Below are 17,435 nucleotides of genomic sequence, written 5' to 3'. Positions count from 1 at the left end.
GTCCTCAAGCACCTGTGACTTTCGTGATATTTTTATATAATTATACATTATCTAATCTTTATTCTGTCCTTTAAAAAGCTCAAATACACAAAAGAATATGAAAATATGGATAAACATTGTAATAACCATTTCTAGAATACCTCTAACATATTGTACAATTTTTAAAATGTGTAACTCTAAAACAAAATTGATACTAGATTTATCCTATCCCCATCTAAATCACAACTTCCGGTTACGTGTCATCGTCCATTTTTCTTGTCCACGGTGGAGCTTGCCACCCGGCAGAAAAGAAGAGAAACAGACGGAAAAGATGTTAACGAAGTTTGAAACAAAATCCGCAAGAGTCAAAGGTAAGATCAGTACACAAATAAAAGAAAAGACAGGTGTATATCAGTTGTTGACGTTTTACGGTTAACTCGAAAAACCTCTGTATTTTCTGACCATTTATAAAATACAATTAAATAAATACCGTAATTACGTCGTATTTTTTTTTTTATGAATATTTACATATGATTTTCATTATTTCTCATTTCAACTTAATAGCAAATTTTATGACACATTTATTATTTTGTATCATTACTAATCTACCCTAGGCCTGGTCCAGTTGGTCTCGAGGCCGGGCCGGGGACTTTCCATAATCAAGCTTGGACGGGGGTGTGCAAGATTTATTTCAGTTCAGTTCGAATTTCATTTCAAACGGCCCCAATTTATATATTTGAAATTTTCATTAAGTTGACTTGTAAGTTAATATTATGTCGACAGTTGATAAAAAATGCAACATTGCAGTGTGTGGGACCTCAATCATTCAGAACATGAACAGAAATTGGAAATGTTTGTTATGTATACAGTAAGATTATAAATACAAAACAAGCAGTGGTGTCGCAGACATGGTCATTGTTTTTAAAAGTAGCGTTGCTGTACCTTTTGATTCCCTCATATCTATACTGCCAGCAGAACTAGACAGATCACCACTCGCAAACAAACAGGAAATCCAAACCTCTAAAGATACATATGGTAATTTGTCCTAGCAGGGTTTGACACTAAGGCACGTCCGGCCATCTAAGTCTACTACACGATAGGTCCTGTTGAGTAAAATGTTAATTTACTAGTCCGACTGGTCGTGTTGAAAAGATAAACAAGAAACTTTATTTTAAACCATAAGATGTTTTATTCTCAAGTAAATAACTGTAAAGAGTTTGCGAGCAATTTTGAATTGCATGATGACATAATCTCTATTTCTAGTTCTAATAAATAAGTCACAGTCCAAAGTGATGTTTTACAACATCTACTCAATGTTATTAATGTGTGTAAAGCTATGATTTGGATAAATAGATATAAATTGAATTAATTTTTATTTAAAAAAACCAGTGAATTAAACATAAGAAAGTGCTTATCAAATTAATAAATTGCATCGTAAACAGGGCTTATGCGATGGAAATTAAAAAAAAATTAAAGAATTTCCGTACCGGGTAGAATTTAAAGAAACAGAAAATGTGTTTGAAAATAAAAGCATCAAATTGAATGATGAGACTAAAGATTTTTTTAGACAATACATTTTAGTTCAAACTTAACGTTTGTCATTGTATTTAAATATGGAGAAACTATTAGTTTTTTTCTGGAAAGTTGGTCAGGACTAGTGGATGTAAGGTCAGGTCTAGTAAAAATTATTTAAGTAGCCCAACTGGTCTAGTGCTCAAAAAGGTAAATGTCAAACCCTGCCTAGAATCATCATTCATTGGACTCTCCTGCCACAAAACAGTGAATCGTTATAGGAAACATATAGATCCCTTTTTAAAAAAAACATTTTGCACTTTATTTACTGTAAACCAACTGTTATATGACTTTTATTTCTTGATTTACCATTTGTGCCGTTAACTTACCTCCGGGTGTCTAAATATCATACATACAGTTGCTCATACATACAGTTGCTCACATAGAGCAGAGATTGACCAAGGTTTTAGGGAAAACTATCCTTTTTGAGGAATTAGGAAAAATAAGTTTGAATGTTTGACTGTCGGGTGCCAGACAGAGCCCTGCTCTATGCTAGTATTAGTAGGCTCTGGGGTTTAAAGTCCTAATAAAAATAGATATTTAAGCATTTTCATAACCCATGTGGATTTACAGAAATAGCATTTAACAAAAATCTTGCATCTGCAGAGATTTATCAAGATTCTTTTTACTACTGGTAAAGGGTACCTTTCCCCCTTTGACAAAAAAATTAATATTTCACCTTCCACAGGTAAAATTTTCCCTTTTAATCTGAGGGTGCCCCTCCCTCACCCAACCCCTTCTCTCTGGAAGCTTATAACTGCATATTAAATATGAAATTGGTAGTAACATCTAAAAACTGGATAAAACCATGATCTGGAACAAAATAAAGGAAGTACATTGTATAATTGAAAAGATCTATGAAATTATTGTCTCTACCTCTTTTTAAGCTTGGCTGGGACTCAATGATAGGAAAAATTAAAGAATTGAAGGGGAATTTTTTTTCATGGGGAAAATTGCTAAATTTTGGTAGTGAATTTAGTCTAGATTAGTTCCTGTGGGGACCTCAAGTTAAGTCTTTGATCATTTAGTATTAAAAAAAAAGATGGAATTAAAAGAAAATGATTGGTCAATTTAGTTAAATGGCTGTTGATTATTGTGTAAAAAAAAAAAAAAAAGGCAAGGGATTTGGCTACTGACTAAAATTTACTATGAATCAAAAGAACATGTGGACTCCTTGAATGTGATGTGGGCTCCTTGATTGTGATGTGGGCTTCTGGAGTGCTTCTGCCAGAAGCTGAAAAAGCCTGAAATGGTGATCATGAGTTTTCAATGAATTAGTAATCTTGACAATTCATATACTTCATCATGTTCATGAATTGGTACGATTCTTGAACCAGACCTTTTAGTTTGAATCTGTTTGATTTGATTGACATGGAAATAATGTCTGTAATTATTCTGATGTATGAGGCACAGAGAAGAGATCATGTACTTTATCTTGAAATATATTGTATAATTTCTAAGTTTTCATTTCACTGAAGGAAATAACTTTAAACTGATGAGATACAATCCATGTCTTCATAATCTTTTATTTTTCAATTGTAGGACTCTCCTTTCACCCAAAGCGACCATGGGTGTTGACCAGCCTGTTCAATGGTGTTATACAGCTGTGGGACTACCGGATGTGTACGCTTATAGACAAATTTGATGAACATGATGGTAAGAACATACAGCACTTCATGTAGAATTGAAAGCATTTTATGCTATTTTAAATGAACTAGAACTTTATGATGCAAGGATTGAGGAATGCCAGATATATTTAAACTCAGGTTTGTATTGACAATTTTGTGCTTTTCTTGCAGGTCCTGTAAGGGGTATTTGCTTTCACACCCAGCAGCCACTGTTTGTATCTGGTGGAGACGATTACAAAATCAAGGTTTGATCAGCCAATTTCCTTGATTCTAAGATTGGTATTAATTATGCTCATGATCTGATAGGTCTCCTGTAATTTGACAGCTTGATTGACATGTTCTATTGACAGGTCTGGAACTACAAACAGAGAAGATGTTTGTTTACTTTGCTTGGCCATCAGGACTACATCAGAACCACTTACTTTCATCACGTAAGATTTGTCAGAAAGTCATCTTCTTCATACTGTTACAATACTATAATTAATTGTTAGATGTTTACCTTGCTCATCAAATGACCGGGCAACACTATAATTATTACTCAGGAATGTAAATGTTGACCTTGTTTTGTATAGGAGTACCCCTGGATTCTTAGTTCATCAGATGACCAGACAATCCGGGTGTGGAACTGGCAATCCAGGACTTGTGTAAAGTAAGGAGAAACTTTTAGACAGCATGTGTTGTGATGTCTTCAGAAACAGTCTGTATATAATGTCACCTGTTTCTTTTTCTGTGTTGTGATGTCTTCAGTAACAGTCTGTATATAATGTCACCTATTTCTTTTTTTTTCTGTACAGTGTGTTGGCGGGACACAGTCATTTTGTGTTGTGATGTCTTCAGTAACAGTCTATATATAATGTCACCTGTTTCTTTTTTTTTCTGTACAGTGTGTTGGCGGGACACAGTCATTTTGTGATGTGATGTCTTCAGTAACAGTCTGTATATAATGTCACCTGTTTCTTTTTTTTCTGTACAGTGTGTTGGCGGGACACAGTCATTTTGTGATGTGATGTCTTCAGTAACAGTGTATATAATGTCCCCTGTCTCTTTTTTCTGTACAGTGTGTTGGCGGGACACAGTCATTTTGTGATGTGATGTCTTCAGTAACAGTCTGTATGTAATGTCACCTGTCTCTTTTTTCTGTACAGTGTGTTGGCGGGACACAGTCATTTTGTGATGTGCGCTCAGTTCCACCCCTCGGAGGATCTTATTGTGTCGGCATCCTTAGACCAGACAGTCAGGGTGTGGGATATCTCAGGTGTGTGTTACTTCCATCTCAGTTTAAGTAGTATGGCTGTACTTTCATTTCTATTTAAATAGTATGGCTGTACTTTCATTTCTATTTAAATAGTATGGCTGTACTTTCATTTCTATTTAAATAGTATGGCTGTACTTTCATTTCTATTTAAATTGTATGACTATACTTTCGTTTCTATTTAAATAGTATGGCTATACTTTTGTTTCTATTTAAATAGTATGGCTATACTTTCATTTCTATTTAAAAAGTATGGCTGTACTTTCGTTTCTATTTAAATAGTATGGCTGTACTTTCATTTCTATTTAAATAGTTCGGCTTTATGTTCATTTCTATTTGAATAGTATGGCAGTACTTTCATTTCTATTTAGATAGTATGGCTATACTTTCATTTCTATTTGAATAGTTTGACTGTACTTTCATTTCTGTTTAAATAGTATGGCTTTATGTTCATTTCTATTTCAATAGTATGGTTGTACATTCATTACCATTGTGACTGTAAGGTTATAAACTTTGTTAAATGTAATGTTGTAAAATTATGTATTGTTGAGTGATTATTAAGAAAACTTATAATCAACAGTGTATTTTACCTTTATTTTTATATTGTAAACTTGAATATATTGTCTGGAAAATCGCAGTTACATATCATAATGAATTTTGACGTTGTTGTAATGAGAGTTTCTGAGTGGCAAATTTCTGTATTTGCTTTTTGGTTTAATAGACATTGTAGATGGGAAGTGTGTTTTCTGATACAGTGGAATCCTGTTATTATGTTTCTCATTTGTCACAGTCAAATATGTAGTAAAAGTTGTCAGTGTAATCCAATGAAAACATCATTTAGAAATGGCCCCAACTTGAGAAGCGGTTTAACTTCTTAAACATGAACTTAATAAGGGATGTCACTGTACTAGTATATCATAACAATTCTACTGACTAATTTTAGTTTTTGCTCACAATTATGCACCTTTACCTTAATTTTTAATTTACTATTTGCTTTTGATTACTTTAATAAACACATATTGAATATATTCTTTAATGTTTCTGACACTTCTAATTACTATACATTCTTTGATTTCTGACACTTTGAATAACATGTTGAAATCATGGATAGAAATTCAGTACTCAAGAAAGTAACTTTCAGATATTCCTAGAAAAAGATTGAAAGCTTATCTTTATCATGTGGTCATACACAGTATTATTTAATGGAAAAAGAATTTGTTATACACACTATTTCAAAATTTTCAATTTATAGCATGTCCTGACTCGGATGAGTTGAATGACTTATTCATGCCTGACTCAGATGAGTTGAATGACTTATTCATGCCTGACTCAGATGAGTTGAATTGACTTATTCATGCCTGACTCGGATGAGTTGAATTGGCTTATTCATGCTTGACTTAGATGAGTTGAATTGACTTATTCATGCCTGACTCGGATGAGTTGAATTGACTTATTCATGCCTGACTCGGATGAGTTGAATTGACTTATTCATGCCTGACTCAGATGAGTTGAATTGTCTTATTCATGCCTGACTCGGATGAGTTGAATTGGCTTATACATGCCTGACTCGGATGAGTTGAATTGGCTTATTCATGCCTGACTCAGATGAGTTGAATTGACTTATTCATGCCTGACTCGGATGAGTTGAATTGGCTTATTCATGCCTGACTCGAATGAGTTGAATTGACTTATTCATGCCTGATTCGAGTTGAATTGGCTTATTCATGCCTGACTCGGATGAGTTGAATTGACTTATTCATGCCTGACTCAGATGAGTTGAATTGGCTTATTCATGCCTGACTTGAGTTGAATTGGCTTATTCATGCCTGACTTGAGTTGAATTGGCTTATTCATGCCTGGTGATGGGTCCTCATACTGAGTTCTTTTCTGTTTGCTTATCTTTGCTATGCTCCTTTTCCTCCACCTATAGCCATCAGCAACTCATATAAATCTTCAACAGGATTGAGAAAGAAGAATGTTTCTCCCGGCCCTGGGGGTATCGAGGACCGCATTAAGGGGTCCGGACAGACGGACCTGTTTGGGGTGTCTGACACAGTGGTGAAGCATGTCCTGGAGGGACACGACAGAGGCGTCAACTGGGCCTCCTTTCACCCCACCCTTCCTCTGATTGTGTCCGGTGCAGATGACAGACAAGTCAAGCTCTGGAGAATGAATGGTATGACACCCGATATGAGCACGATGCTGTATAGTATTATTTGATATCTCACACTTTTATTCTCAGATATATACTTCTTTTAAAAAAACTTGATCCACTGCTCAATTTTTATTGTAAGGTGTGCAATTTCAAAGCTAGATAAATCCTGAGTGTTGTATCCTAATGTTGAAAACCAACATGTGAATTAATTGACTGTATCTATCTGTGTCTCTGACAGACTCCAAGGCATGGGAGGTGGACACATGTCGCGGTCACTACAACAATGTGTCGTGTTGTCTCTTCCACCCCCGGCAGGAACTCATCCTCAGTAACTCTGAAGACAAGAGCATCAGGGTTTGGGACATGAGTAAAAGGTGAGCAAAAAACACTAAATCGTAACTTGCTGAATAAAAAAGTTCTGTTTCAATGTGAAGTAGCAACTTTTAGAAAAAGGAAGTAGAAAGATCAAATGTCTGCAGCTCACAGTAGATGGAAGATTCTGAAAATTGGTTCATCAGCATTTATTTAGATAAGCTAGAGACAAAAATAACCAATAGGTTTCCATTGTGAAATTTTATTCAAAAAAGGTATATTCTTTATAACACTGATATCCTTATTGCAGTCATAAAGTAAGAAAAAAACCCAACAATGTATCAAATTTTGGGCTCCTTAAGGAGGTGTCATTATTGGTACAAACCAAAGGTGCATGCTTTCCTATGAATTTTACATTGCTCTGTCACTACACGATACAAATGTATGAACTGTTAAACATGAGATGTGGATTCACAATTATTCAAAGATGGATTCTTGTTTGTTTTTCTGGATTAGCAATAAGCACATAGAAAAACTAGGTATAAGAAGAAAAGGACAAGGTGAGGGAAGGAAAAGGGAAGGCTATAAAACATCGCAAAGGAGATCAAATGTACTAATTTATAATCGAAAAGGATACCTCCTCCTCTCCATGGGGCCCCAGAAGCTAGCCAGAAAGAATGAAATTTCTTGTGTGAAACTTGTTCAGATATATTTTTGTATATTAAAGTGAGGAAATGGTTTAATTAAGAATTTTGGGGTTTCTTCTTAGAACTGGTGTTCAGACATTCAGAAGAGAACATGACAGATTCTGGATCATGGCTGCACATCCGACATTGAACATGTTTGCTGCTGGACATGACAGTGGTATGATCGTTTACAAGCTGGAACGTGAACGCCCCGCCTACGCGGTTCACAATAACATATTATACTACGTAAAGGACAGGTACCTGAGAAAGCTGGACTTCTCTACCTCAAAGGACAACCCCCTCATTCAGCTCAGAGGGTACGATTAGTAAACTCCTGTCGTGTGTAACAATTTCTAGTGTAAAGACTTCTATATGTGCTTATGGAGGAGATTTTGGTACTTATTTTCCTGTTTTCTTTCAGAGGCAGTAGAAACCCTGTATTCAGCATGTCCTACAACCCGGCAGAAAACGCTGTCATTCTCTGCACAGTAAGCATATGTTCTAAGAAGAAACTGAAAACAAGTGTTTACTCCTGGAATAAAAATTTGATTATATTAATTATGTAATTGTTGTTTTCAGCGAGCTAGCAATGCTGAGAACTCAACATATGATTTATATGCCCTGCCCAAATCATCAGACTCGCAAAACCCAGATGGTGAGTGTGTGCAAGTTATTTTTAGCTTTTTTTTTTGAACATTCAAATGAAAAAGAAAAACATGAAATATTTGTGGTTTCTTTTACTCTAGCTCCTGAGGGAAAGAGGTCATCGGGTCTCTCAGCTGTGTGGGTGGCCAGGAACAGGTTTGCTGTTCTGGATAGAACCCACAATGTAAGTTTCATACCAGACCTTCAGAAAATTTAGTAACAGTTCAGTCAAGACCCACAAATGAGGCTTCTTGAGCACACTTTAGTATTGCTTTCTGTTTATAGATCGTGGTCAAAAATCTGAAGAATGAAATCACAAAGAAGGTTCAAGCCCCCAATTGTGATGACATTTTTTACGCTGGAACAGGTTGTCTGCTCCTGAGAGATGCTGATGGTGTGACATTGTTTGATGTACAGCAGAAAAGGTGGGTAATCTAGACACCTCATGTCACAGTGTACGACACGTACTTCAGTGGTTGTACTGTAGGTGGGTAATCTAGACACCTCGTGTCACAGTGTACGACACGTACTTCAGTGGTTGTACTGTAGGTGGGTAATCTAGACACCTCGTGTCACAGTGTACGACACGTACTTCAGTGGTTGTACTGTAGGTGGGTAATCTAGACACCTCATGTCACAGTGTACAACACGTACTTCAGTGGTTGTACTGTAGGTGGGTAATCTAGACACCTCGTGTCACAGTGTACGACACGTACTTCAGTGGTTGTTCTGTAGGTGGGTAATCTAGACACCTTGTGTCACAGTGTACGACACGTACTTCAGTGGTTGTACTGTAGGTGGGTAATCTAGACACCTCGTGTCACAGTGTACGACACGTACTTCAGTGGTTGTACTGTAGGTGGGTAATCTAGACACCTCGTGTCACAGTGTACGACACGTACTTCAGTGGTTGTACTGTAGGTGGGTAATCTAGACACCTCATGTCACAGTGTACAACACGTACTTCAGTGGTTGTACTGTAGGTGGGTAATCTAGACACCTCGTGTCACAGTGTACGACACGTACTTCAGTGGTTGTTCTGTAGGTGGGTAATCTAGACACCTTGTGTCACAGTGTACGACACGTACTTCAGTGGTTGTACTGTAGGTGGGTAATCTAGACACCTGATGTCACAGTGTACGACACGTACTTCAGTGGTTGTACTATAGGTGGGTAATCTAGACACCTCGTGTCACAGTGTACGACACGTACTTCAGTGGTTGTACTGTAGGTGGGTAATCTAGACACCTCGTGTCACAGTGTACGACACGTTCTTCAGTGGTTGTACTGTAGGTGAGCTCTATTCAAACAAATTGTTCTCTTTGACAGATCGATGGCAACAGTGAAGATTTCTAAAGTGAAGTTTGTTGTGTGGTCCTCTGATATGTCACATGTGGCTCTCATCAGCAAGCATGGTAAATAGAAGTATAGAATGTAGTTACAGGCACGTAGATATACATTTAGAATGTAGTTACAGGCATGTAGATATACATATAGAATGTAGTTACAGGCACGTAGATATACATTTAGAATGTAGTTACAGGCACATAGATATACATTTAGAATGTAGTTACAGGCACGTAGATATACATATAGAATGTAGTTACAGGCACATAGATATACATTTAGAATGTAGTTACAGGCACGTAGATATACATATAGAATGTAGTTACAGGCACGTAGATATACATATTCATTTAGAATGTAGTTACAGGGATGTAGATATACATATAGAATGTAGTTACAGGCACGTAAATATACATGTAGAATTTAGTTACACACAAATTAAATATACATAAAGATTGTGGTTACAGGCATGTTAAACGTAGTTACAAGCACAGTAAATGTGTGTGTAAAACGTGGTTATGGGCATGTAAATATTCATAGTTATATAACCTCTTTTGAATTTGAAGGACTTTTACAGTTTTGAAAAGAATCCACACCTTGAGATGTGAAATAAAGTATTGAGATGAAAAGCTGATATCTTTACGTTGTAATTTAAAGGGACTGGTTCACGATTTTTGATAAAAATATTTTTCAATTTTGATGTTAAACATTAGAAATATAGCTCATTTAATGTTGAGAGCCAAAATTTTGACCTTATGAATGCAAGAATAAAAGTAATATTTTAGCCTTAAATATGTGTTATGTAAACAAAGACTCGAGTCTTTTTATGTAAACAAACAAACAAGTGAAATATTAATTTTGCAATATAATGCATCTTAATTTTGCATAGTAACAAATTTTAACTTTTAGATGACACATTTCACCCCAAAAATGCTTGAAATGTGAAAGATATAATAATACTTAGATCGATATCCATTTCTTTTGAAAATTTTGTAAACAATAGCATACCACAATCTTTGTTTACAAAACAAATGATAAACTCTCTAAAATGAGCTTCTGTGATGATGTATAACCTTAATTTTCATGTGAAATCTTTCAAACACATTAGACAGTAGATTTTGATCTTTAAAAGTGAAAAACAAAATTTTGGGTAAAATCGTGAATCAGTCCCTTTAAGCTGTGGAATGTGAAGGATAAACAAGATTTCGTCTGAGGTTCTTGCTGAGTTTACTTTCTTATGTTTTGCAGTGATCACAATCTGTAACAGGAAGTTGGAGAGTCTGTGTACTATACACGAGAACATTAAACTGAAGAGTGGCGCCTGGGACGAATCGGGGGTGCTCGTGTACACCACCAGCAACCACATCAAATATGCCCTGACTAATGGGTAAGTTATTTGTGTATAGATCAGTGTGGGGTGCTTGTGTATACTAGCAGAATTCACATCAAATACATGCAGGTGATCAGGGGATGTGTCTATCTTTTATGGTTTCATCATTATTCATTGAACAATCAGTTTTGTAGTTTCCGTAATCAAGCTTAAACAAGAAATATCAAATGATCAACAAATAGTTCATTTCATTAAGTGGAAAAGGAGAAAGGACGTGTGTCTATAAATGTATGTATGAGGCAAAACCATGAACTTTGATGCCTTAGAGAGGCAATGAAACCACAGTATTTGACCAGGGTATCAAGATTTTCACACTTGTCTTAGATATAGAAAGACAGACCACATTGATAGAAATAAAATGACACCTAGATTTATCTTTTGACTTCAGAGACCATGGTATTATCCGTACGCTGGACCTTCCGATCTACATCACCCGGATTAAGGGGAACAGCGTATTCTGTCTGGACAGGGAGGTCAGACCTAGAGTGTTGTCCATCGACCCCACAGAATTCAAATTCAAACTGGCACTGGTCAACAGGAAGTATGAAGAGGTGCGTGTTACCAATGTATTGTTCTGCCGTCTGTTTGAAATGAGGTTGACTTTCTCCATCAGGTCATGAGAATGTGAAAGCTTAGTTAGTTTCCGTACAACTTACTATTGGTAATATACAAATGATAAAATTTGGAGTGGATGTATATTTTGAGTTTGTGTGTAAATATGGAATCTACAGGGTCTGTGTTTGGATTTATCCACAATCACATTAAACGAGGGTGTAAATTGTAGGTGCTACACATGGTGAGGAATGCGAAGCTGGTGGGACAGTCCATCATCTCCTACCTACAGAAAAAGGGCTACCCTGAAGTGGCACTCCACTTTGTCAAGGATGAAAAGACTCGCTTTGGACTTGCTTTAGAATGTGGAAACATTGAGGTAAACCTTTACTTTTGAAACTACCGATTTTCTGAATTTATTAGCCAAAACAAAAGGCGAGAAGGATGCATGAATTTGTTTAAAGATTAAGTTTCCTTGATTGAAATCTTATTTCTAGATTGCGCTAGAGGCAGCTCGTGCCCTTGATGACCAGGCATGCTGGGAGAAGTTGGGCGAGGCGGCGCTTCTACAGGGGAACCATCAGGTGGTAGAGATGGCGTACCAGAGAACCAAAAACTTTGACAAGCTCTCGTTTCTCTACCTCATCACAGGAAACCTGGAGAAACTCAGAAAAATGATGAAAATTGGTGAGAAATCATTAAAGTGTGTTCTGAATTGGTTATCATTTGCATGACTGGTTTTGATTTCATACTTGACAACGATTCTTTGCAGCTGAGATCCGGAAAGACACCAGTGGTCACTTCCAGAATGCCATGTATCTGGGAGATGTGGGAGAGAAAGTCAAAATCCTAAAGGGAGTTGGACAAAGTAAGATTGCTTTTTTTGGAGTATAAAAGTATAGAATATACGTTTTAAGTTAGTCATCCATGAGATGTGTCCATGTGTTAGACTTTTTGATATGAAATTGTGTTAGAAGTTCTTGAATGTAACATTAAAGAAAAAATGTTTAAGTAACCTGTAGCTAGAAAAATTTGACATTGTGTTTAGACTCGGTGTATACAGTTCAAACATGCTTTTGGGGAAGCAACATTGAACAGCATTGCTATACAAAATAAATTCTTCCCTTAGAATCCCTGGCCTATCTGACAGCCGCCACTCATGGCCTCGAGGAGGAGGCAGAACAGCTGAAGGAGGGCTTTGGTGAAAATGAAAAGATTCCTGACCTCTTCCCTCAGGCCCAGCTCCTACAACCACCTGCTCCCATCATGCAACAGGAGAGCAACTGGCCACTGTTGACCATGACCAAGGGATTCTTTGAGGGAGCCATGTCAACTGGAAATGCTGGAGGTAGGGCAAAAATAACTCTTCAGTTTAACTGTGGAATAAATAGGGCAGAAATAACTGGTCAGTTTAACTATAGATAGGGCAGAAATAACTGATCAGTTGAACTGTGGAATAAATTGAGCAAAACTAACTGATCAGTTTAAATGTGGAATAGATAGGGCAAAAATAAGTTGTCAGTTTAACTGTGGAATAGATAGGGCAAAAATAACTGGTCAGTTTAACTGTGGAATAGATAGGGCAGAAATAACTGACCAGTTTAAATGTGGAATAGTTAAGGCAGAAATAACTGACCAGTTTAAATGTGGAATAGATAGGGCAAAAATAAGTTTATATCAGTTTAACTGTAGAATAGATAGGGCCAAAATAACTGATGAGTTTTACTGCAGAATAGATAGGACAAATAGTGCATTAGTTGAACTGTAGGAGGTAGAACATAATAGCTCAAAAGTTTAACGAATTGTGAAATATTCATTTACACCGTCTGATTAAGTGAACAAAGCAGAATTTTTTACTTGTTGTATAGTGTGAATTATGTATAAAAAAAATATTTCAAAATTCACCCTGTTGTCTTATACAAAAAGCAAACAATGTTGTTTTTTATGACCATTTTGCCATTTAGAATTCTTTCATTCATATTTATTTTTCCATACAGAATTTATGTATATGCTTGGTTTTCTCAAGTTTGTTTTTGATAAACTGCATTGTGTTTGTAGGGAAGAGGACTGGTCTGGCAGCAGCAGCGGTGGACATTGAGGATGGTGCTGGGGAGGGCTGGGGGGATGATGCTGATCTCATACTGGATGATGGTACAGTGACACAATCTCTTTAATCAAAAGGAACACGAGGAATTTGTACAGCTGCAGTATTTGGAAAACACAGTTTTACAACGAAAAATCTTAGAATCTTTAGAATGTGTATTTTTAAGAAATATGGAGTGTGGTTCTGTAGAAATGTTTTCTATTTCTGTATAGTCGTCATTTAAACTGAGAATTCCTAACAAAGCAGATGAATTGATTTTGTTGTAGAGGGAGGTTTTGGAGGGGAAGGCTTGGACGATGAGGCTCTGGTTGGAGCATCAGAGGAGGGAGGTGGCTGGGATGTTGGAGATGATGACCTTGAACTTCCTCCTGACCTTGACATGGGACCAGCAGCCATAGGGGGTGGTGAGGAGGGATTCTTTGTACCTCCCACCAAAGGGACAAGTCAAACTCAGGTCAGTTCACAGCATATTGTCTATGTGAAAACCATATGACTACCACTAACTGTACCACTGGTCCCGACATCCGTGAACTTTAAAAATATAGCTGTTATTTCATGGCCTTTAAAAAGTTTGAATTATCATTTGTTTTTGAATCACGTTAATTTTTCATCCCTGTTATGTGCGGGTTTTGTATTAAGTAATTGTACATATATATATGTAGCAGTATGTTGCAGATCCATGATAGTGTTTAAGATCTTATTAAAAGGGGCAGAAATGGATTTTACTCTCCAGGTTTGGTGCAATAACTCTCAGTTACCTGTGGATCACGTCCTTGCTGGGTCCTTTGAGACAGCCATGCGTCTGTTACACGATCAGGTGGGAGTAGTGCAGTTTGACACATACAAACAGCTGTTCCTTCAGACGTACACCAGATCTCGGACATGTTATCAGGGACTTCCCTCAGTTCCTCCGCTGTTTGGGTATCCACACAGAAACTGGTATGTGGTTGGTCACCCAAAATTCAGTAGACAGTCAGCAATGCAGTATTTAGTGTTCTGATTAAGAAATGTTGTGTATTGAATATTTTGGAGAGAAGAGATGTCAGCTATGGATGTCGCAGTGTATTTCATAGTGATATTTATACCCACAGTTGTTAACATATTCTCGACTGATGAAATCATATGTTTCAGTCCAAATGAAATGTATATTTATATGTATTTGTTTTTATTTATCTGGAGGTTAAAATCTGGCAAGTTTTATGATAAGTGTTTTATTTGAGATTTTGTAAGTATTACATTGGGCAATACTGAAGCCTGTCGATAGGACGATTAGATATTGAAGCCTGCTGATATGACAATGAGATATTGAAGCCTGTCGATATAACAATGAGATTTGTTTGATACAGGAAAGAAGCAGGGGCCCGGGCAGGCATGCCAGCAGTGGGGCTGAAACTGAATACCTTGGTACAGCAGCTACAGGTAGCCTACCAAATGACCACCACTGGGAAGTTCGTCGAGGCCATAGACAAATTCCGCAGCATTCTACTCAGTGTACCATTACTAGTGGTGGACAACAAACAAGAAATCTCAGAGGTAAGGATAGGTTCATTAATCCAGTTAATGACTGGTGACATCTACTAACGAACCTCTCCTTGTCTCTCTGTCCATCTTACTGTCTGTTCATCTGATTGTGCCTGACTATCCATTCCGTTAAGGTTTGTCGTTTCAAAGAAACTGGATTGTGTAATATTCCAAATGTTAAGACTTGGATTTTATGTACAGTATATGATGGACCCAGATGAAGTGATGTGCAGAAGTATACCACTACCAGGGCATTGAAATTCACAAACAAATCTTGTTATTGTCTGAATGCAAGAGCATGTTCAGCAAAGAAACCATAGATATGTCATCAATGCTATGTCTGATTTATTCAATTTAAACAGTATTTTGTTATGATAATTCATAGTAGGATTGGACAGCAGGCACTGCCTATATAAGTCCTCTCTGAGTCTGATTTATGCAGATGTTTAGAATTTGGTATCGTTTCTTGTAGGCTCAGCAGTTAGTGGAGATTTGTAGAGAATATATTGTGGGTTTATCAATGGAACAAAATAGAAAAGAACTACCAAAAGCCACATTAGATGACCAGAAAAGAATTTGTGAGGTTAGTGCTGATTTTAGTTTTGTTCTGTTGTTGTTGTGTTAGCAATTTGAATTTCGAGGTTCTCATACTTTGATGTTGTTTGCAGATGGCGGCTTACTTCACCCACTGCAACCTCCAGCCGATACACATGATCTTAACACTAAGGACTGCATTAAATCTCTTCTTTAAACTCAAGAACTTCAAAACAGCTGCTTCATTTGCCAGACGGCTGTTAGAACTAGGTCCCAAGCCAGACGTGGCAACACAGGTTTGTAGGAAATGATACCTAGAGACAAATGTTGAAAAATTTTGGGGGAGAAATCAGTTGTCAGATATGAATTTCACTAGTTTTATAGTATGTTAAGAATTGGTGTCACGAGTATGAACTTGTATGATAAAATCTTAACCTTGGCAGATCTGTAATATCCAGATTTATTGCAACCTTCTATCTTGAGATCTCTTGAATTTTCATGAAGGTCCCTCGAACTTTGAGTTATCTTGAGTCACCAGTACATGAATATGGATTCTGTCTTGTGGGGGCACATTTCAGAGTACATGTACTAAAGTATTTATATTCATGTTGTAGACCAGAAAGATTTTGTCGGCTTGTGAGAAAACTCCTACAGATGCTCATGAGGTGAAATACGACCAACACAATCCATTTGACATCTGTGCTGCCACATATGTTCCCATATACAGGTATGTAAAGTGTGCAGTAATTGATTTTTATAGGAGGTGGGTTTGTGACAGCTGAGAATATGTACCATAAATGTGGTTGAAAAGCTGCTCATGTTTTCTGGGTTTTTAAAATTTTTATCAGAGGAAAACCTGTAGTAAAGTGCCAACTCAGCGGAGCTTGTTATTTACCCGAGTTCAAAGGTGAAGTCTGCAGAGTAACACAGGTATGATTTGGTTGCATGTACCTTTCATAAACAAGGTTAGAGTTTCACTTTTACCAGGTATTTGTTTTACACAGAAGCATCAATTGTGATTTCAGGTGACAGAGATAGGAAAAGACTGCATTGGTTTACGAATTAGCCCCATACAATTCAGGTGAAATAGATGACAATGTGAAAGTGTGATGGAAATATATGTGATTCTGTTGACAAGACAGATAATGCTTCAGTTCAGAATTGTACAAAGACTATTTTATGTTAATATGGTGTAATTGCAATTGTTGTGATATTCATGTACTTTGAGTTGTTTTATTAAATTATGTCATATCATAGTGTTGACTTACAAATGTAATGTTAGGGAGGTATGCTACACCAGAGAAATTTGACATAGATGAAAAGTGGAGGATATGTACAACAATATTTTGAAGTTGAAAATTTTCAAATTTACTTTATTTTGTCAAAAAGTAGTTTTAGTGGAAGGTTATCTGAAAAAAAATTAAAACCCCTGCTGGACTCGAACCTGCGACCTACAGGTCAGCAGTCGGTATTCTAACCTACTGAGCTACTCGACAAGGTATTTAAATGGAAAAGGAAAAGTCAAATATTGCTAATATCGATGTTTTTCATCCATGATTTTAAAGGAAGTCAGCCATTATGACGATGTAGAGTACTACCTTAAGTGTCTTTTGGTATAGTGCACATCTTTGATGTTCGCTTTGAGTACAGATTGCAGTTTGGACATTTGAATGGTCCACCTCTTACATAAGTCATCAAACTTGCTACATGTAAGAGATGATGCATCTTTAAAATGGAGTAACATCATAATGGCCGACT

The 17,435-nt window shown here is 36.7% G+C and overlaps 1 protein-coding gene across 1 annotated transcript; it reads left to right on the top strand.

Annotated features, from left to right (window-relative positions):
- Positions 1 to 218: 218 nt before the first annotated feature.
- Positions 219 to 16,933, top strand: LOC125646304 (coatomer subunit alpha-like). Its single transcript, XM_048872538.2, has 29 exons — positions 219 to 350; positions 3,094 to 3,207; positions 3,351 to 3,424; positions 3,530 to 3,610; positions 3,752 to 3,828; positions 4,325 to 4,434; positions 6,392 to 6,607; positions 6,825 to 6,960; positions 7,668 to 7,901; positions 8,006 to 8,072; positions 8,164 to 8,239; positions 8,331 to 8,413; positions 8,515 to 8,654; positions 9,559 to 9,644; positions 10,825 to 10,963; positions 11,355 to 11,517; positions 11,751 to 11,897; positions 12,016 to 12,205; positions 12,291 to 12,386; positions 12,648 to 12,866; positions 13,577 to 13,669; positions 13,889 to 14,076; positions 14,356 to 14,561; positions 14,969 to 15,155; positions 15,616 to 15,726; positions 15,812 to 15,973; positions 16,292 to 16,404; positions 16,526 to 16,607; positions 16,703 to 16,933. The coding sequence occupies exons 1-29, from the start codon at positions 311 to 313 to the stop codon at positions 16,760 to 16,762; spliced, it is 3,690 nt and encodes a 1,229-aa protein (XP_048728495.1). The 5' UTR covers positions 219 to 310; the 3' UTR covers positions 16,763 to 16,933.
- Positions 16,934 to 17,435: the final 502 nt, after the last annotated feature.

Source organism: Ostrea edulis, chromosome 6 (assembly GCF_947568905.1).
Source record: "Ostrea edulis chromosome 6, xbOstEdul1.1, whole genome shotgun sequence".
In the NCBI taxonomy this organism is placed as follows: domain Eukaryota; kingdom Metazoa; phylum Mollusca; class Bivalvia; order Ostreida; family Ostreidae; genus Ostrea; species Ostrea edulis.
The sequence above is the reverse complement of the archived record's forward strand: the minus strand, read 5'-3'. Positions and strand labels throughout refer to the sequence as shown.